This window comes from Denticeps clupeoides, chromosome 1 (assembly GCF_900700375.1).
Source record: "Denticeps clupeoides chromosome 1, fDenClu1.1, whole genome shotgun sequence".
Lineage (NCBI taxonomy): Eukaryota > Metazoa > Chordata > Actinopteri > Clupeiformes > Denticipitidae > Denticeps > Denticeps clupeoides.
In genome coordinates, this window is record NC_041707.1 from 7054965 (window position 1) to 7078179 (window position 23215).

At 41.6% G+C, this 23215-nt stretch overlaps 1 protein-coding gene across 1 annotated transcript in view; it reads right to left on the reverse strand.

Moving 5' to 3' along the window:
• smyd3 (SET and MYND domain containing 3) overlaps positions 1 to 23215 on the reverse strand; it is a 136884-nt gene that overhangs the window by 96012 nt on the left and 17657 nt on the right. The window contains exons 3-5 of the mRNA XM_028967921.1: positions 21219 to 21326; positions 21020 to 21077; positions 18209 to 18345 (exon numbers count right to left, since the gene is read on the reverse strand). Coding sequence (XP_028823754.1) covers positions 18209 to 18345; positions 21020 to 21077; positions 21219 to 21326 — 303 coding nt within the window. The remainder of the gene's footprint in view (positions 1 to 18208; positions 18346 to 21019; positions 21078 to 21218; positions 21327 to 23215) is intronic.

Below are 23215 nucleotides of genomic sequence, written 5' to 3' on the forward strand. Positions count from 1 at the left end.
CGCCCACACCTCCAATTATTATTTCCATTAAAGGCACTGCACTTTCACAATCACACATCAGTTACAGAGCTGCAGTACCGGACCTCCTGCAAGATCGCCTCACGGAGCTTTGCACACATAGTCAGTGAACTAATGTAGTGTTTTTTTTTTTTATTCAGTCTTCCTACTGTGATGCATTTTATTTTCAATCGCATTACATAAAAACAAATTTTTCTGGTAGGTACAGTACTGTGCAAACCAGAGGAAACAAAACCACTGTTAATCTCAGCTGCAAGTAATTGTGTTACCGTAGCAAAGAACATTGATCAAATATTGATTTACCTGAACTGTTTATTGCAGAATTTCCTTATTTTCATGAAACAATGTTTGTATTGTTCTCTGAGCTGCAATAAATTATTGTTATCCATCTGTAGACTTTTGCTTGTAGGAGACCATTCATTGGTTCATTACATTCATTACAGCGAGACCCACCCCAAGATCTTCTAGCGCATCTCTCACTTTTTAATCATTATTATTTGAGTTTTACACAAAAAAGACATCCTAGATCTGAATTAATGAAATATAAATACTTTGTTCTTTACATAGTTTACATTTACGGCATTTGGCAGACGCCCTTATCCAGAGCGACTTACAACGTGCTTTCAAGTTACCATCGATGAAGAGATCAATTCCGGTTCACTAGGACCCCAACTATGAATACATCTATTTTATTCACTCTGTTGTAGATTCTGTACACAAAGTTCGACAACAAGAAAATTACAATTTAATCTAAAAATTCTTTAAAGAGGGAGGTCTTGAGCTGTCGTTTGAAGGTGCTCATTGACTGAGCTGTTCTGACCTCGAGGGGAAGTTCATTCCACCACCGAGGGGCCAAGACGGAGAAGAGTCTAGATGAGATTTACATAGTTGACAAGATCACACAATCTCCTGATGTACTTGCCTGTCTCCTGGTAGCACCTCCATGCTTTGGACACTATACTGACAGACACGCCATCCTGGTTGAGCTGCACTACCTGAGCCACTTGTGTGGGTTGTATACTCCGTCTCATGCTACCACTAGAGTGGAAGCACCGCCAGCATTCAAAAGTGACCAAAACATCTGCCAGAAAGCATAGGAACTGAGAAGTGGTCTATGGTCACCACCTGGAGGACCACGCCTTTATTGGGGACATCTTGCTAATTTCTAATAAAAAAAAGTCTTGGCCAGTACATTTATCACTGCATGTAATGTGTTTTATACATTGTGCTTTTTCAGCATTTCACTCAGCATTTTACTCGTGATGTGTTTCGATTAGCACTAAATTGAAAGCTGAGGCGATAAAATTAAGGTTAGCTTCTGCAGATTATGAGAGCAAAATCTGAGGTGTGGGAAAAACACAAAGCATGTAATTACATTCATGTTGTCCGACATCCGCTGATACAATAATGTCAGGTTCTGGCTTTTAAAAAGCTGTACTTGTCGAGTTCGGGTCTAACTTTTAAGGCTTAATTAAAGCTGTAATCAGTGTTTACATCCACTCTGTCTATCTGACCGGTCCAGGCTACTCACCTCTTACATTTACATTTACAGCATTTATCAGATGCCCCTACCCAGAGCGACTTACAATCGGTAGTTACAGGGACAGTAACCCCTGGAGCAACTTAGGGTTAAGTGTCTTGCTCAGGGACACAATGGTAGTAAGTGGTATTTGAACCTGGGTCTTCTGGTTCATAGGCGAGTGTGTTACCCACTAGGCTACTACTACCACCACCACCACTCTTTCTGTTTGACTGCAGCATGAGTGATTTCAAATTTACAGGGAGATCTGGAACATGGCCAAGGCAGGCCCTGCCCTTCACGGAAATACGTTGTGTTCCTAACATGCGTTTGTTCCAAGAACCACTTTTCTTTTAATCGCACGATTAAAAGTGTCATCATTATACATGTTAGTTGCACCCTAGTAGTTTCTGGTGTGTGTGGGCTGGTGAACACCCCAGCATTCCACTACCTGTGTGAAATCAGTGTGTGGGAAAAGGGTAGTACGTGCACGTACACTTCACCCATAGGTTGGTCTCTGTTAGACCCAAGTATTTGGTAGCCATTAACAACACCTTTTTGCACTATCTTGGCTCCCCTGGTTTACTCACAGCACCATCAGCATCTTCTTCTCCGACACCCTTGTTCCCACTGACCCTAGAAACATTTTTCCTATTTCAGTGCACCAAAAAAGACAATATATGCACATTGTAATTTGATAAAATATTCCCATTAGAGCAAAAAGCCCTGAACATTTCATTTTTTTATATTTTTCAAATTAATTCTCATATACTCTCAGATGTCAAACTCAAATGCTTAATGTCCTTACATATAATGGCAATTCTACACTATATTCCAGGCTCATAATTAGGTAAAATAAGACCTAGAAAGGTCTGTAAATAATTAATGAAAATAATCGCTTTAAGGCCATTTTAGTGCCTGAAGTGCATTTTACTGACTGCATGACCATTTATGACTTCAGACCCGACTTTATGCTGCCTGTTAAGACGGGAAGATTAATGCAGAAAATGTGCCATGAAGACGGATAACAAAGAAGCCTGCCAATGCCCAGGCCCCATGGCACTACAAGATAAACGCTGCTTTTACACGGCGCCTTCTGTGGCGGGTGTTAACTGAGTTTAATGTCACAAAATGCACGCAATTAAATGGCTGCATCTCACGCAGCAAGTAAATTGCACTGTGGAAAAAGCAACATCCAGGACCATAAAGCAGAGAGGTAAATGGTATCTGCATGCTGTCATGTATGCTCTGCGTGTCTCGGCATTTCCAGTTTATTTGCCCGAGCACCCTGACCTGTGCAACAAGCGACCTATTTTTCCCAGTGTGTCTTCATCAGAGCTGAGCCTTGTACATCCCATTCCTAACCCCCATAACAAGATGTCAGATGAGAAAAGGCCAGTTAAACTGTCACACCACAAAGCATGCACAGGAGAGGGAAAACGTAATTAGAGTATCGTTTCAGACAGGGGTTCCACTCCTTGACTGAATAATTTCCTTCCAACCGTTGCTTAATAAGGATTAGGTGACCATCCATTAACTCATAATGCATGTGTCAGGAACTAAACGCTGGAATAAAAAGAACCAGCCAGGGATCCTCCAGGAAGAGGGATAGTGAAACATCTGATTTAATTTACTGAAAAAGAAATAGTTAAAATAAATAAATAAACACACACATAAAAGTTAATGAAGTGTGCTGCATGCTCAGGTTCTATGCTCAATATGTTGATACAAGTCGCTGACCTCTGTATAATATAAGGTATATTGTATACTGGAGCAGTTGCTTGGTCCAAAGTCAGACAGGATCTCTGGAGGAACTTTCCCAAAAGTACAGATGCTAAATGGTCTGGGCATTGGAGCCATAAACGGAAGGTTGCCGGTTCAAATCCAGAACCACCAATGTACCACTGAGCAAGGTACCGTCCCCACACACTGCACCCCGGGCACCTTTCATGACTGCCCACTGCTCACTAAGATGGGCTAAATGCAGAGGACACATTTTGCTGTGTGCACTGTGCTGCACTATTTTATTTTATCTATTTATTTGTTTGTTTGTTTGTTTGTTTGTTTGCAAGGTATGGATTAGGAATGTCCACATGCAACAATGACAGTTGTCTGTAACAATATCCTGCACGTACAACATATAAAATACATTAATCATAAATCACTAAATGTTTTGAAAAATCAGGAAAAGGTTAACCATTGGTCAGGGTTTGCAGCCTGCTAATGACCCCAACATGACGTAGTGGAAAATACAATTCCTCAGACGATAACCTAAAAAGGTTCTCTGGTGATTTGTCGGGTAATTGTCCAAATTAAAAGTATTAGGTTAGATGGGCCCAGTGAGGTTTACCCTGCAGTAAACCTGGCTGCCATAATGGCCTTGCTGTGCCATCCGGTCCTGGTTTTGGGGTAATAAAACTCAGAATCAGAGCCAGGTAAGGGTGAGAAACAAAGCTACACACATAGCTTCATAAGTAAAATTAAAAATATACATATTAGACCCAAGACTCATCTTACATGATTATAGCCAGAATTCATTCTAAATATACACTAAAAATACAATCAATCAAAATCACATTTCAGACGTTACCTCGAGAGAACCTCCAGAATCTGTTTTTTATGGTACCAATTACTTCAGTAGCCATAACACACACAATTATAGTTTTCTGCAGCACGATCTTGCCCTTTTCTTTCGACAGCGAGAAATGGTGGCAGGGTAATGAACAATTTTTTTTACCTCACATTTTGTCTCACATAATTTAATTCATCTGATTGGGCCCATCCTTCACTATTCATGATTTGCTCAGGAAACCATAAAATTTCTATTACTTATGACACGGTGATTGCCGTGTGCAGTGAAAAGGTGTTGGGGGTCGAGGGGGTGGGGGTAAAAATAGGATCCCCGGGTGACTTTTCTCAAGGACAGTGTCAATAGCTCCTCCCATCTGCTGCATCAGCACTTAAAGTCAGGCCTTTCTATGCTGAACTTGAGCCAATTTATCTCAACATGCTGAGGGATGAGCTGACCCTCTCACACCCGTGCCCTTTGGAGACAAATGGCCACGGCTACCAGAACAAACTTCACAACATGAGCACAAATGTTACTTAGATAGCTATTGCAGAGTCAAGTGATTTCTACAATAAGATCAATATCCATACCCATGAAAATGAAACTACAAAAAACTACAAAAACGCTCATGTAGTAATGAAACAGTTAACCGAAAACTGATTAATAGTGGTGTAACATGGTAATTCCAATATTGCAGGATTCTCTGTGATGGCCAAGTCCAGGCCTTGTTTTCTGTTCCCCCGGGTACTTCCTGACTCTGCCTGTCCATGCAGGCTTCATACCCAACTCAGAGGTAGAGGAAGGCTCCTACCTGGAACTTGAGGGCTGTGAGTTTAAGAACCCTGGTTTTATATGACTTAGAATTTCACTGTGAAAGCAGAGCACAATTCAATTCCGCCACCACTTTTCCTTTCAGAGACAGATACAACCATTACTGATCCTGAAGGAAATTGCACAATTACAGATGGCAAAGGGACAGAGTGGTACAACAACAAAGACACATTCACTAAAATACAAAAGAGGGGATGCAAAATAGAGTAGGAAATGACAGAATTGTGCACTGTGTCATTGTTTGCAATGTGTGAAAACAGTATATTGAGACTCAGTCCAATCCCTTCTAGCGCTGAGTCTTATATGAAGGGCTTACTGTGTGGGTATGTTCTGATCCATAAAGAGGGAATAAAAATAATAATAGAACAGCAGGGCAGTGGAACATGTAATGTCCCTGATGTAATGGTAACTGCTGTTGCTATATGATTTGCAGGATTGCTCCTTTGAAAGTAATAAAACAACAATGGTCTTGATTACTGTACAAAATCTTACCATCAGAGCCTAGCACTGCTATCTCTCTCTCTCTCTCTCTCTCTCTCTCTCTCTCTCTCTCTCTCTCTTCTTCTATTGAGGTACTGGTTTTCACATACAAATACAAAATAGGAAATACCTGCTGATCATACTTAAAATAAATACATAACCCCACCCCATATTCTATATTATGAGTAGACGAGACAGATTTGTAAGTTAGTTCCTGTACATTTGATACACAATGAATATCTGAGAATATACTATCCTGTTGGTAGAGAATAAAATAATGAATTACACACCACAGTCGCTGCCAAAAAATTCTCAACTCCCCCAGCCCTGAGTGCAGCTTCCTCATAAACAAACCAAGGCAACTATAAATCAGTAATTATCTTATTACCGCTGGATGTTGGAAGTGAGCTGGGCTCTGCCATCGAGAGGAAATGCGACTGTGCAGCCAAACACACACTGGGGGATGGGGGGGAGTAATAATGGAACTGGGCATACACTGCATCAGTGTGTAACTGTAAAAGTGTGGTGTTAGGGGGATGGTGAAGCAAGATGCATTTTTTACACCTATGTAACAGCAAACTGCGTAACATATAAACAGGAATCATCCCAATGAGTAAACCTGCTAAATAATGCTGAAGGATTCTGGGACATCGTCATTGAACAACGCACCCAGGAGGTAATGCAAGGCTGCGGGTTTAATACAAGACATTACAAATAAAGAAAAAAACTAAATGGCTTCCTTGATCATCTCTGTGTCCATTTACGTCTCCCGATGGACAGATGCTGGGGGTAAAATGATTGGGAATCTAGTTGAAAGTGACATCACTGTGACAGCCTGAACATCGCTGCCTCTCTGGCTGGAGGTGCAGTGCGACAGATGTGACACAAATTTAGGCACTTAGAAGGAAGTATAACAAAGATGGCTTGTGTTCCAGGCTGAAAGCAGAAGTTCACCGCAGCGATCAGCAGCAATAAAACTTCATGTGTGCGTGGACTATGAGTAACTGAAAGTGAAGTGATTGTCATTGTGATACACAGCACAGCACATGGTGGCACAATGAAATGTGTCCTCTGCTTTTAACCATCACCCTTAGTGAGCAGTGGGCAGCCATGACCGGGGAGCAGTGTGTGGGGACGGAGCTTTGCTCAGTGGCACCTTGGAGGTTCGGGATTCGAACAGGCAACCTTCTGATTACTGGACCGCTTCCTTAACCGCTGGGCCACCATGGCCCCGGTGAGACAGAATGAAGAGTGAGATAGAAGAAAATGTAGTGCTAGATGAAGTGCTCTGCATTATTAGCTCATAATCACATCCCATCCACAAGGGGGCACCAGCTTGCTTCCAGGTCTTCAGGTCTGCAAGCTGGGCAATAAAAAATGCTGGAAACTAATGGGGCTGGCTGGTTTATGGTGAAGCATTGGTTGTGGATCTTCCCCAGTTTGGCCTCTGGATGTAACTTTTTCCTCCCAGTTAGTTTGTGCCGTCTGGATGGATTTACCTTTTTGATTTACTTTTGTTTGTGGGGATTCCCCCTACGTGAACTGGTGGAGTTAAGGAGGACAGAGGACGCTATGGCCGCAGGTTTCAGGACCAGGTTTTGCGCTGGAGGTAAGTGGTGTCCCTTTGGTCCAACATCCATTTAGATTTCTCAAATGCTGACTACCACATTTATCACACACATTCAGGTCAGGGTTTCAGTTTGGCTTTTAGCTGACATCCTAACAAACAGACATACATGAGGTAATCAATAAACACTGGGCAGCATGTCCAACATTAAAATAACCAAAAAAACATCAGTGCATTACATTGACCTCAGACACTGAACCACATGACCCTGGATCAGTCACCAGTTTCCTTTATGTTTAGAGACACAACATGGGGGTATATAAAATGTATACACACTCACTGTCACAATCACGTACACTCACAATCCATCTAGTGGTGCCTTCTAATATGACACCAAATACTAGATACAGAATACTAAATACAGGATGATTCAGCACTGATGCAGTGCATAACATAATGGGATTATATCATAACGATGTTGCTTGGTGATTTTCTAGCGGCGACAAAAAGTACTGCCGATAGTGACACTTAACCCTCAATTGCTCTGGGGGGGACTGTCCCTGTAACTACCAATTGTAAGTCATTCTAGATAAGGGTGTCTGATAAATGCTGTAAATGTTATGTACAATGGTCAAAGCTGAAATTTGTTGAACTCTGACCTTTGCGCGACGTGACACATTTAAGCATGACCAATCGAATCAAAAGAGGGAATCGAAAAAAGAAAAAAAAAAGCTGATCTTATTAGTCTCTGAGTGTCCAGATATCTGAGAGAACACAACATTATCATGTAACCGGGAGTTTTGAAAACCACGCCTATTTTTGCACTGAGCCCTGAGGCAGGTGCGGTGGACTGAAAGCGGCTTTGTTACTGGTCTGAACAGATGTCTGAACCAGGCCCTTTTCTGCCATCTGTGGTGTCTGGTGAGTGCAGACTGAACGCCGACAGCAAATCAAAGCGTCCACACCGGTGAACAAGACCATAACTCTTGAATTTGAAAACATCATGTGACAATGTAAAATAATTATGGTATGCATTGGTATTAGAGGCAATGATAATCATAATCCAATCGAATCAGGAGACCAGTGAAGGTTCACACCTCTAGTCATGACTATAGCATCTTAATGTGACCCTTGCACAAGTGTCTTGAATCAACATGAATGAAAGATGAAAGTGAAGTGATTGTCATTCTGAAACACTGCTGCACAGCGCACGGTGACACAACGAAATGTGTCCTCTGCATTTAACCATCACCCTTGGTAAGCAGTGGGCAGCCATGACAGGTGCCCGGGAAGCAGTGTGTGGGGACGGTGCTTTGCTCAGTGGCACCTTGGCGAATCGGGATTCGAACTGGGAACCTTCTGATAACGGGTCCCCTGTGGCCAGAATCTGCAGCCAGAAGGCAAAAGCAAAAATAGCCTGAATGATTTGGTCAATATATTCCTACCAGTCTACATTTCTAACCAGATAAAGCTCACACACTCTCTCTGCAAGGGGGTGGGGGACTTTTATTGTTGCAGACAGCGCTGCCGCCGTTTGTATTGCAGGGTAACAAGCCGGTCGGCGCACAAATGAAAAATGGTGGCATCTGCAGTGGTGGTGCGGTGATCCAGCAGCCCGACATGGTGGTGTGGCAGCAGGTAATGGGGACACATCACAGCCAAACTGTGACTGCTTACTACATTATGTCAAGCAAAACCCAACCCAACCAAATCTATAAATAACACAGAAAATATAACAATAAGAAAGAGAAATGTTAGTAACCAGCAGATCAGTTATCCTACAACAGATTATGAAAGGAAAATAATGATAGGAACCCATTAAAATATAGAACATTAAAATTATAGAGCATTAAACTAAAAACATGATGTGCCAACATTTTGTTTAGGTCAGACATAAATTATTTGAATTAGAATAAAAAAATATTGCATAGAAGATGGAAACCACAGGGAGATGTGTTGTCTACATGAATGTTCTATGCATACAAACAATTGGAGGAACAATGCATGAAATGCATGGAGGAAACATGCATGCCGCATGAGGTTTTATTTAAATAGCATTGTGTAGTTTACAATGAAGCTTCTTAGTATGAAAGATGTGTAGAGCTCACTATCGCGGCCAGATACCGCATTGTGGCAGCATCTGCAGACAGCACTATTAATAAATGATGAGTATTTTTAATCGTGATGGGGCGGGGCTGCTCTGACAGCCAGCGCACGTTTACCTGAGGCACAGCGTGCAGGGCTCTTCTGCTCTTCACGCTGCTTCTTACAGACTGCACTCAGAATCTTAATGGGCCATTTTACTGCCTCGCCCTCTCACCACAGCGCCAGCCCACAGAACATCTGCAGCTCAGCGAGTGTGTACTGACTTTTATACAAAGTTGTTACCACGTGCACGCACATAATCCATGCACATATCTACAAATAAACAGCTAGCAAATTCAAACATCAACCAGCTGAACTACAGGTTGCAATCCCACTTATTATAATTGTGTCCCTGAGCAAGACAATTAACCCTCTAGTGTTTCTCCAGGAGAACTAAATGCAAGACATTTTCTAAAAAGTGCAACCAAACATGCACGGTACAATCCCACATGCCTATTGTGCGCACACACACACACACACACACACACACACACACACACACACACACACACACACAGGCAATAGGTACTGTGTATGCCTGCCTGTGCACAACCTCTGCAGCGGACCTGCACTGGGAGAAAAACACCATCCAATAGAGACGCTCCACAGCTGCCCAGTCGGGGTTAGGGGGATAAAACAGACAGCTCAAATGTGTAATTCACAATTACATGCACAATACCTCCAACTCCATCCCCTCCAACACAACCCCCAGTCCGACTCATTCATTATGATATATGTGTGCGGTAAAATTCATTTAGTGGTGTGACGTGGACAAAAGCCTAGTAATGTCTTAGAACACACTGCCCCCTGTTGGTGTCATGAAATATATATAATAGACACCCCTTGGGAGTAGTGACGTGTGTGTGTGTGTGTGTGTGTGTGTGTGTGTGTGTTCATGTCAATGAGTTGTAGTGTGTGTTTGTGTGTGTGCATTTCTATACACTAATGTTTTGTATTTATAACTTAAACAGACCTTATGTCCTCAGATTCTCATGAAAATATTTCAACATTTTAATAACATTTATAGTAATTAAAACATATAATTAAACATTTATAGTAATGAAAGCATTAAGTTTAGTTTAGGCTTAGGAAAGGTAGATTCACATTTAAAATACTCATGGTACATATTTATTATAGGTTATTATAGGTGTGTTTGTGCATGTGGAATTCTACACACACACATCGACATCGTACAGTCAATGGCATTTACTTATTTTGGATAAAGGCCTGATATTTCCATGCCATTTCATATTTATGATGCATACTGCCATTGACCATATTCATTGTCTTAAAGGTCTCTGGTATGGAACAGAATGGCCATGACACCACAGTGTTTGTCCCAAAATCAAAATCTTTTCCCAGAGAACAGGAACTGCTCATGGAACATGTCATACTCCCGCAGAGCCGAATTTTGGCACTGCTGGGTATGAACAAAACAGAGCTGCTCTACTAATGTACAATCCATCAGAGGTACTCCGTACTGAGGGAGACGTCTAGAAAAAGAGAAGTAGCACCAGTAGGCCTAATAACAGGATATGAGTTTGCTACCTAGCAGCGTCTAGGGATATTGCTTGGTGAATGGCGATGGCAAGACGCAATGCAATTCCCTTCATCCAATTGAGAAGACACTCACCCAAGGCTTTCATCAAGTGTCAGGTCTCTTTTCCAATAATGGGATTCCCAGATAAAGCAGCAGGCGGCTGCTCGTGGCCAAAGCAAGGAGAGAAAAAAAAATATACGTACAAGAATGAATGCAAGGTCACAAAGGTCACCACTGGTTCCTGAAACCACAAGGAGACGATGGACAGGGAGATGACAGGGCGATTCTATATCTGCCATCCGCTCAGAACACAGGGTCTGCAGCGAGCCAGGGCAGGCTGACGGAACACATTAACATGACCTCATGACCTTTCAACTGCCCCAGGCCTAAACCTGGGGCACTGGTGACTGCCCATAAGACTGCCCAGTTAGACGGGTGACAGAACAATATACAATGCACCATCTGTGCTGTCCTGGTGCCATCTCTGGTGCATTGCTTTTGGTGACTTTTGATCGCAAGGTTAACATCCACTTACTGTACAACAACATAGACAATAAAATGCATCTTCTCAGATGTGCAGAAAATAGTACAGTGCAAGTGAACAGCACCACTTATAAGCATGAGCTTATACAGTATTAAAGTTTAGCATAGTTTAGTGTTTATATACACGTATTTCAATACAGTGCTAATCATTCACATTTCATGGAACTACTTCCTGTTTTCCCAACAGAACACTGGGCATTTAGTGTCCTTATACACATATTGTCTGCTGAACACCACCGCTAACATTTATTTTTATAGAATGATGGCTTATTTCATGTTTATCCTGCCGACTCCCTCTGAGAGGATGAGCGAGGGAGAGATGTTCCCAGACAATGTGCCCATTTTAAATCAATATGGGACACCCTGAGTAATCTGTCACTTGCAGATGGACCTCAGTTTGCCAGTTTATCAATGGGCCATTTACCAAATGCTCAGGGTCTGAGCATCAGGCACGAGAAAATGAGTTGCCATGGGAGACAAAATAAAAGCGAGAGCATTAAAACTAAAAATAATATCTGTGTCACAAGGGAATCAGCCAAATTGCAGAGGCTGTGACAGGGCACAAATGCCACAGAAAATCTCACCAGCTAAAGTTAAATATGGCCACAGGAGGAACATGCATAAAAATACAATAGACTTTAAATGAACAATAGATGATCACTTTTCTGTACCCATACATTTATTATTATTATTACCACCATTTTGCTATGGGTCCTTTGCTTCATCGAGTGTCACAAATCAACTGGCTCAAAAGTAGAGTTCTGCTGTTTATATTTTTTACAGTTACTGGGGGAAATACAACACTGGTAATGAAAAGAGTTCATAAAACTGTCTGATTGAATTAAGGTTCATGAGGCAATTTTCCTCTCAAACATCCAGCCAGCGTGCAGCGTGCAGCTGAGAAGGAAGCCCTGAAACAGAATATCATCCAGCATCAACACTGAGATGTGAGGATATATGATACCTTCTAGATAGTTTCCATTTGTTCATATGAATATTTTGGAAATGTTAATAGTAATATAATTAATATTATGTTAATAGTCGATAATAATCGAGTTAATGGGTGGGACTAATAAAGAAAAGATTATTTTAACTTATAATAATATAGCATTCAAGTGACATGAAGTCAGTGGTGTTTTCCATGGTTTCTTAAATAATTTACTTTTATAAATTGATTTTTAATCTTAGAAGATTAGCTGTCATTATATAATAAAAAAACAAGGATGTTATAAAGGCTTTGGTTTTGAATTTATGCATTTAAGAAACATGATAAACTACTAACATATACACATGTGTTACTATGCATAACAATGCAACTTTCTACGTTGCAATGCACATTGTGTCATGAGCACCCGGCACTGTGTGAGACCCTGTGAAAGCCCTGGATACCACCTTCCTAATTACAGCTGCTGAGGAATGTGAATGGAAGTCCCTCCGGATCGGTGTTTTAATCAAACCTCCCATTCTGCGACCCCCATGCTCTAATTGGCGTCTCCATGTCTTCTCCAGATCTGCTCCTGGATAATTCTTACCTTATACGAATAAATAAATAGCATTACGCCCGAAATCATTCCTCCCTGTCCCTGAAGAAACACAGCCCATTATGCACAGGGCAGGATGAAATTTCCCAAAGAAAGGACTTTTTAAAACCTCGCTGCGTTTAATGTGCAGAGGAGATGCCGCACATGAATATTTCCTCTACCTAATCCAGTCATTTGCAGAGAGAGCACAGTGTCCATTTAGCTCCCTTGTAATGCTAATTGTCAAGGAGGTTCCTACAAGTGTCAAGCAGCCCTCACAAACAGTCGTGGGAATTCATTAGGAGGCAAGGTCAACATTGCATTCAGGGCCAGGCTGCTTGTCTCCATAATAAGGGAATTTGCTGTGCGAGGGCCGGGGAAAGCGGGCAGACATTGGGGGGAAAAAAAAAAAAAAAAAAAGAGCAGTGAGTGACAGAATGATCATGCAGACAGACGGTACCACCCACTCGAGAGACCCTCTCTTCTGATGGGCAGAAATTGGTTTGGCAAAAGCCCATATTCCTGGCCACCAACAGTGCTAGACAGCAGACACACAGAGGAAAGGTGGAGCAGGACGAGCTGACGAGGGAGTGAGAAAGAGATTTAATACCTCGCATTTTGACAGACGAAGAGGTCTTAGAATAAACCTAGAGGTGCTTTACAAGAACTCAGCTGTGGTTGGTTAGAATCGCCTTTACAAAGAGAACAGAACTAATTCTTGCCCTCTCTCCAAGAAAAAGGGAAATAAATGAAACGCAGTAAAGCAGAGCATCCTGAAATGACGTTATGCATTTTACTCTAATACACCACGTCTCTGTACGAGACAGAGGAGTCAAGCACTTTTCCTCGATGAACCCAGATCTGGACGTTGGTAAGAAGATTATGCAGACAGACGGTTAGCAGACAGAAACCAACACAACAGACTGCCATACCAGACAGTCCAACAGAAAGTTCAACATAATGTTCTGTACCATGCTGAGCCAAAGAGCAGTTTAGGACAAATGTCCTCATTAAACACACTCTCCATTAAACACGAAACAACATCAACTATGAACTAGAGCTGTACAAAACTATTATTTTTTAAACGATTAATCTAGCGATTAAATTTTATTTGGTTTGATTCTTGATTATTTCTACATGAATTGAGTAATATATATACAATTAAATGTACAAGTCTGAATATAAAAACATACATTTCTTAACATTCCAATGCATATTTATTGCTTAAATTCAAAATTACAAAATAGAATTCGGATAAGAGTGAAATAGATTTAAAATAATCTCATAACCAATAAAACTTGGGGTCTTGAATACAGAAAGTGTTTTATTGCTTTTATTAAAATAAACAGCAGCAAAGCAAGCGGCCAACCATGGTGTCCATCCTGAACCAAAAGAATTTAACAATCATGTTGAACAGACAGTTTTTCAATTAAAGTACTGATTTCAGACTTTTATCAATTCGAGTGAAATCAGTTGGAATCTCTCCATGGAACTGGAACCAAACTGCTAGAACTCAGCACATAAGAAGAGACCGCCAGAGGGATCCTAGTCCCTAGCAATGAACTGCTGATGAGTCGACTCAGAATGAAATGTACCATAGGGTCACCACAACCACCACCACCACCACGGTAACAACTAAAGCTTCAGGGATATTCAAATGGACCAGTAGCATTGTAATGGACATGCAATGTACACCATGACACTGGACTAAAACCTACTCTGCCAACAACCCTGCACAAACCTTGCACTGACACCAATTGCAGGCTCACTCTACCATGGAAAGAGGTCCCTCTCTGTATAACTCGTTCCCAAGGTTTCGTCCTTTCTTTTTTCTCTTTCCTGGAGTTTTTTTCCTTGTGTGCAAAGGGTGTCAACTGTAGGGCCTGTCAAAGCCCATTGAGACATACTGTATGTGATTATGGGCTATATAAGAAATAAAGGTTGTTGTTAGGTACCACACATTCGTTCATCCATCCAATGGTGCTACTAGCTAAAAGGAAATTCAATTAATCTCTACATTAGAACAATGCATTCTGATCCAATTTTGTGTATCCCTACGTTGTTCTCACAGCTGCCTTAATCTTTACTTTACTTTATTTGGCAGACGCTTTTATCCAAAGCGACTTACAATGGGAAGACACCAGCAATTCTCGTTCGATTTCTATAGAATATCAAGTATACAAACTAAGAGCCCTGATAAGGCTTAGACTTGTCATTGAAGAACATGCTCGGAGAGTGTTGGGTGCTAGACTAAGAAAAATTATAATGTATTTATACATTTTGTATTTGTTTGTTAAATGTGTATGCATGTGTATGTGTTAAATTTGTCTGTAATATTTTTGGAATAAGAGGGTTTTCACCTTCTTCTTAAAAGTGGTGATAGTCTCGGCTAGTCGTGTGGAGGAGGGTAGGTTGTTCCACCAGCCAGGGACAACAACGGAGAACAGACATGATTGGAATCGGAGACCCCGTGAAGAAGGAATTTTTAGTCTCCTTTCGTTTGCCGATCTGAGAGAGCGTGTAGGAGTGTATCTTAATGATACAAGCCAGCAACCGCTGCGGTGCTATCTGGGTCAGGCCTAATCTACTCCTGATGCACGGCCCCGAGGCCTGGATGACTTAAGCCACAGCGAGAGGAGCGCTGTGAGTTGGAGAGGAAATAATTGCACAACGAAGACCACTTCAGACTCCCCATGCCGCATTGAGGTGTGCCATGACTCACTCCATCTCATCTTCTGCTCAGTCTTAACAGATATCCTAACTAGTAATCCATGCTGGATCTGTCAGAAATCATGAGTGCTAACATAAAATAAAGATAAAAGGAAACAACTTGAAAGTGATTGGTTGTCACATAAGACACACCACAGCACAGCACACCATGCACATAGTGAAATGTGGTTTCTGCATGTATGTGTGTCTTGGCCTGTGTGTGGGGATGGTATTTTGCTCAGTGGCACCTTGGTGCTTTGGCTTTTAAACCGACAACCCTCCAATTACGGGTCTGTTTCCTTAACCTTGATGAATGGATAACTATAAATGCGTGATTACAATGATACTCTAACCCCGGCCCCCACATAAAAGTGTTAAATGAGTCACTCAGGAACCCAAAGGCTGCATTTGCATTTCAAACCTCCAACGTTACGTGTTAGGCCGCTAATGACCCTTGACTCCAGTCTAGAGTCATGAATAGAGTCATGCTCAGCATCTCATAGCCCGAGACAGAAGTCTCATCCTAACATAACCCTGAAGGAGGTAATGCGAGACGATGCTGCTCAACTGCAATCAGGGCAGGCTGTACAATCTTGAAACTCTTGCCTGAAGTGCCGCCATGCCTGTAGTGGCACCAGCTGTCTTCTCTATAGCCAGTTGTGGCCTAGTTGCCGGTTCAAATTCCGAGGTGCCAGTGAGCAAATCACCGTCCCCACACACTGCTCTCCGGGTGTCATGGAGAGCAGTGTAGTAGCCTAGTGGGTAAGACACTCGCCTGTGAACCAGAAGACCTGGGTTCAAATCCCTCTTACTACCATTGTGTCCCTGAGCAAGACACTTAACCTTAAGTTGCTCCAGGGAGACTGTCCCTGTAAATACTGATTGTAAGTCGCTCTGGATGAGGGCGTCTGATAAATGCTGTAAATGTTCCCACCAGGGGTGATGGGTAAAAATGCAGAGGACAGATTTTGCTGTGCTGCAGTGTTTCACAATGACAATCACTTCACTTTCAGATCACCAATGTTAAAGCAATTCCACTCTTTATTGTAGACAAGCTTTAATTCAGAGAGGCAATGGTGATATTTTCGTGAGATTTAACGCATCGGATTGACATATCAAAGAAATTGGGCAATTTTTTTTATTCTGATTTTGGAAGAAGAGAAAGAAAATGAAAATCTGAGCTATTCACAGCTGTTGCCACAGACACCCGGTCCACTGAATACACGTCTAATTAAACTCAGCCTTTTGTGTGTCCAGACTATAAAACACAAAGTTTTAAACCAAAAGCCTTCCATAGAGCTTCCACAAGCCTCGAAAACTACTGGGATGCCAAAAGGCCTGAATGTGGACTAATTCTGAGATTTGTTGCACTGGAGCATATAAGTTTTTATTCTAGTGTTAATGGACACAGAGAGGACAATGGAAGCTGGTGTCCACCTTACGGATGAACATAATGATATTTTTTACACTGCCTTTATTTCTGAGGCAGATCAGCATCTCACTAACATTTGCAAATGCATTACATGAATAAAGTAATTTAAGACAGCAATTTGCTGATGTTTAAGTTTGTTATAACCTCTGATGAGTCTACGTCATAAAGAGAAAATTTCATAGTTTCTCCTTTCAAATGTTGTCATATTTAAGACTCCAAATGAACACTATATGCGGGAGGTGCAATGTCAGATGCACCAGTTCACCAATCAGAGTTCACCAACTCCTCTCTGAGACAGAAATACCTAGAAAAACATCTGTAAATCCTAAAGACGGGGCTGATGTGCCATTAGCAAACACTACACAGGCACTATGTTTATTATACCGCCACAGAACTCCTGACAGTATGAGTGTTTGATTCAAGACATTTTTTGTTTATGTCAGATTCTGTCTCCAGGTTTTCATTCCATGTAACTGTGTGATCGCTATTATTGCGACAGCTTCAGGAATCTGGTACTTGAAACAGAACTCTCTGGCATGTGCTTTCGTCCACTTCCAGCCAGTCCCCACAACCAGAGCGGAGCTATTTAAATGAGTTATGGAATTAAAGTCGTGCCAGGGAGATGGCTAAGGACCCTGTTTTATTATGTGTAACAGGTGGCACTGCTCACACGCAACAGTTGTTTATGCAGCACAGCCCAGATGTGCAGACCCCGCGGTGTTTACACGCTGCGCCCAGAACGGCAACATATTTATTTCTGAGCTCAGGCAATGTGCAAGCAATTACACCTCCGCTTAAGAGTGGCATGACGGTCAGTAATGAACGAACAGAAACCACGGTGCGATGGGATCCTAACAAACCATCTGACGGGTACATCTGTAAATAAACGATTCACACGGGCACGATCACCTACGCCATGGGAAGAATGGGGCGATAAACATGTGCCTTCGGGTTCCGAACGCTCGTATGCTTTCGTGACGGTGATGATTACAAAGGAGAAAAATGAGAAAGTATACAAGCGAATGGCGAGCAGCTGTTTTCACGTGAACAGAGACTGCAGTAAACCAATAACTGCATGCAACAAATAGAAAAATCAGAATCAGGAGCACAGCTGGCTGGTCTGGCGACCTTGGTTGACCTCTAGGGACAGTCAGGAGACAGTTACGGGGGGAAGAGAAAAACAAGTGTGTGCTTAAGGAGCTTCGGCCCGCGGACAAGAGCTCTGAGGGACACGAACAAGTCACCGCGCCTAGATTCATTCTGACACCCCCACTGACCAGAGGAGACACCCCATCACCCTCAGCATGGATGGATGGATGGCGGGATGAGGCCTACCCGCGCGATGAGGCCGATGGGGTCCAGGCCAGGTGGCAGCAGGGACCAATCACGTGCCTCCTCTGCCACACACAGCTGCAGGATGGAGGCGAGCTGGGCCAGGCCTTCAGTTTTCTCCTTGCTCATGTCCTCCAAGTCTGCAGAACACAGGGCACAGAACGCCATTAACCTCCGCTAGGTGAGTGAGGCGGTGGGAGTGCTTTCTAATTAACCTGCACATCGTATTGCGAAACATCCAATTTACCACATAACACCTCAAACTCCCTGACATAACAAGGGCAACATTGTTAGTTTTTTAAAAAAATGACTTTTAATGAAAATATCCCGAATACTATAAATGTTGGAACCATCATGGAATTCCAGATTAAATTTAAGCAAATTGTGTATAGGGCAGATTCCACCTCTCCAGGTTTTAATCCATTTATGTGGTGATCACTATAATCATGACTTTTTTTTAAGCAGATTTCACTGAATAACAGTTCTGATTTACTCAGGTAATGAGTGTTTTTTAACCTGCGAACCATATAGAGAAATTTACCACACAACCTACCATGTAATGCCTATAAACAACATGACTGGTTGAACGTAGGGAGTAAAAAATGCTTTTAAATCTCTGCCAATGCACTGATAATGAGGAATGGTTTATTCAACATTTACTTTAAAAACTAATATGAACAAACCAGACCTCTAGTCAGACAGAGACAATTGAGTTGATAAAAATCATTATCCATTTTTAGACTGTTCTTACAAGAATACGTCATTTAACAGTCTGGCCAAAACAGTCTGATAAAGTAAGCTGTGTGATAGGTAACAAAATAGTGTTCTGTTACCTATCAACATCTACATCATGAAAGATTAAAGTTTCTTTATTTCAAAAGGCTCAAGTTTCTGATGAGCCTAACCTGCAATACAAAAAAAAAGGTTTGTCTATGATCAAGCTGTTGGTCCTATTGCTAAGTCAGCAGTTATTTTATAACTTGGATTCCTGTATACGAATAAAAAGGCAAGTGTTATATAACTAAGACGATGTATCAGAGAGGAGAAACAACATATTTTCATTAAGTTACACTGCATCTAAACAATAAAAATGCTGATCGACAGAAGAGTAAGTACATAAGAACTGAAACACACACAATCTTCCTCTGGCCCAACATGCAAATTCAATAAACAAAGAATCTTTGTCTTCATATCCTAACTTCATCTGTCACATCAATCTCCTCTTGCTGCAGGCAGATATAAATCAGTGTTTCCCTCTCCCTACATTCAAGAGCAGCCTGCTTGACAGCGTCTTGTTCCGTTTAAAGAGAAATATGGTCCAGAACGCTGTGGCCATTTGTTTACTACCCAAAGTGCAGCACATTGGAGGAAGTTTGATGAGAGGAGGGTGTGACTTGTCCTTATGAGTCGGCATCGGTTCACTTCCAGTAAGCAAGTCCCACAGTACACTGAACTGTCTTTCCTCTAAATAGGTGTATCCGGCACACGCTGTGTGCACATACTCTTAGATAGTGAGTGTAGAGAGTTTGAAATGTGAGAGAGTCAGAATTGTTATTCACAAAAGGTGATGGTTTAAACGCAGAGGACAAAATGTGCTGTGTATCTATGTATCTGTGTGTCTATGCTGTGTATGACAATGACAAAATCAATCACATTCACTTTTGGTTACTGAGGTAATAAGGGAAACGTGTTAACATGCAATCATTCAATCTGAAGGCCAATAATTGATTAATGTAGAGATTATAGAGTGTGAAATTAAATTAAACAAGCACCTGCATTTATGGACAGGAAATGTACCAAAGAAACCCTCTTAATATTAATTTTACTGCTGTATACATCACCAACAATTTTATTAAAACAGAGCATGAACTGTTACTCCCCTATTCATTCTGTTGGTCCAGAAACCAGTGTTTATAAACACAAACCTGGGTGCAGTATTCCTTCTTCCACATATAGGTACATTTGAAAACCATGAGAAACGTGACTGAGAAACAATGAAGTGAAAAGAAACGAGGATGTGCTGAATGTAGCCATGGATGATTACAAACAGGCCCTTAGATTAAAAGATGCTTCTCTTCCATGTGAAATTGCATTGAAGTGGAAGAACAGTAGTCTTAATGGCAACTGGCATTTCAACAGCCACTCTAATGGTGAAGTATCAGGTTTTGTGCCAAGGCTGCTGTGTTCAAAATATGTTTGATGTATTTTTAAAGGTAAGTCATTTAAATAAAAAGAAGGGGCAGCTTTTCAAAGAGCCCCTATAATTATGTCGAGTGATTTAAAAAAAAAAAAAAAAACATTTTACAAAATGACAAGATGCATGATCGATAACAAAAAAAAAAAAAAAAAAAAGCACAAACCCACTTCTCATTAAACTTGAATTTCAACACTCAAACTGGGCCAGTCAGCAAATAAACTGGGCCAAGCTGGGTTAACATTAAAGTCAAATCCAGAACAAGTTTAACCCCATAAAACCTCAGGAATCAGAACCACAATTTTAATTATTTGGTGTCTTCAATATTAGTAAATGTTAATGCAAATAAATTGTATGGGTGCCACTGGATCAATAATGATTCTAACTGGCTTCAAAGGTTAGAAGATGAGGAAAAAGTAGAAAAACACCATGAAGAAGCAGTGCCACTTGATCCTTGAGGACTTTAGGTTATGGAAGCATGTTTATAGACTTTAGTATGTATAGGTATATATGTATAGTGGAATTTTTTTATATTGATTCTTGATAAAATACCATGTGTAGTTTCAGGGCAACTTGCTCATTCACACATATCTCTCTTGACACGGTGACCTGGGACTTACGTGACTCGTGCTGCATTATTGAGTACAGGTCCTGCGCTCCACCATGGGAACCACCAAGCTGCCAGAGGAGGAAGAGAAGGAGGAAAGATTCGTAAATGGAACCGTCTTTGTTGCTTTAAATGTATGCTGAGATGACACAGTTTGTCTGCTAGCAGCTACAAACACTTGATATTCTTCCAAGATCTTCAGAGCAACTTACCAACGTGAAAATGATTCTAGCAGCTAGACGGACGGAGTCAGGAGGGACCCGTGGCTGGAGACTCTTGAAGTATTTGCATTCTCTCTTGTGCTCCAGCCATGCCTGTTTCTGGATGAAATAACGCATGAGAGAACAGCTCCAAAGCAGCCAAGAACCGCTTTCAAGCACACTTTGGATGAGTCAATTAAATTGAGGACAAAATACAGACAAAACGCCTAAAGAACAGCTGTAACGGAGTATCCACTGAGAATGCCCATCATTTCCATGCTGTTTTAAATCATTTCCGCTATCAGCGTAGTGTTTACTTTCAAGATAAAGAGGTCAGAATACACACACAGCAGTAACGTTTTATAGAAAAACACAGTCTGATCAAGCTAAAGATGGATGTAGCTTGCCCTCCATTTAATGTATTGTGGACCTTTGGAGAGCAAAAGGGGGCAATACAAATATCTACAGGTCTTGTATAATAAGTAAACCAACTCAAACCTCTTTTTGCACAAAACATAATCATTCAGCTCCAGCTAGAGGTGCTTTCTAATACAATAATGAATACTGGTTTTATAAGGTTACAATAAGGTTTTATTTATGCCTACTTATTGTAATCTAATGAGAAAAACATGCCCATATCACATGGATGCTATTGGACATTTGCAGAACTATATAAAAAAAAAAAAAGACAGAAAAGTAGTGCTGTAATGCATTACAGCAACCTGTGTCCTCACATGTCCATCTGAGATTTGACGCCTGGTCAGATTAAGAGGGGGTGCTGTCTGAATGGCAAGGTCAAGACACATAGCACGCTGGAGGCAGCGGCCACTCAACTGTGGCAGAGGGGGAGTGGAGAAATCACGACTCCACACCATGTCCAATGAGAGCTCCACCAAAGTGTGTCATCACACACCGTACTCCTGGTGTAAATAAACACACATGCAAACACCTGCAAATGGCACGTCATAATCTGTAAATAGTATTTTATATAAGTAAATATTTTGATAAAATAACAAATCAATAATTCAATATATTTTGATTGCCTGTCATTTGTACTAGATGTGCTGACAAATTAGGGCTGCATGATTATGGCCAAAATGATAATCACGTTTTTTTTTTTTAATCAATATTGTAATCACAATTAATCACGATTAAGCATGTATTATTTCTATTTTAAACAAACAGAAAGTGAAAGTGAAGTGATTGTCATTGTGATACACTGCAGCACAGCACATGGTGACACAACGGAATGTGTCCTCTGCTTTTAACCATCAACCTTGGTGAGCAGTGGGCAACCATGACAGGCGCCCGGGGAGCAGTGTGCGGGGACGGTGCTTTGTTCAGTGGCACCTCTGAATTTGGGGGCGCTTCCTTAATTGCTAGGCCACCACTGCCCCAAGTGAACAAGGCTTCCTCACCTGGCATAGCAGGTAAGGAAGCGGACACACAATTGAAAGGTTGCCGGTTCCACACACGGCACAAATGTCCGGCATTTTCGCTCGTACAGTCAGAGATGCATGGTTGAATGAGTTTGGAACCACGACCAAATATGACGACAGGATTACCGCATGCTAGGAGGCTAAATTCGACATCTAGTGTTTATAGGCCGTCTGGGCTTTCGTTCGCACCCTGGTGGTTGGCAATATAAATTTAAATATCGCTGACGATCATATTAATTTCATCATGGCAGCCAAAATTGTGATCGGGATTAAAATTCGATTAATTGTGCAGCCCTGTGACAAGTTGTCAGCGCAACACAGATGCTGCCTGTCATTTGTAATCTTGCAAGAAATCTTGTGACCCTCCAACACAGTAGCACACACACACATATATTCAAGTAGTCATGCGCTCCCAAACAGCAACCATGTCACCAGTCTGTTCCACATGGACACCCACAGATGTGAGTATTACCATACCTCCCTGCTGATCCTCAAATCAGTGTCTCATTCTCTCCTGCCCTCACCTTCACACACACACACACACACACACACAATCAACAAAACGCAGAT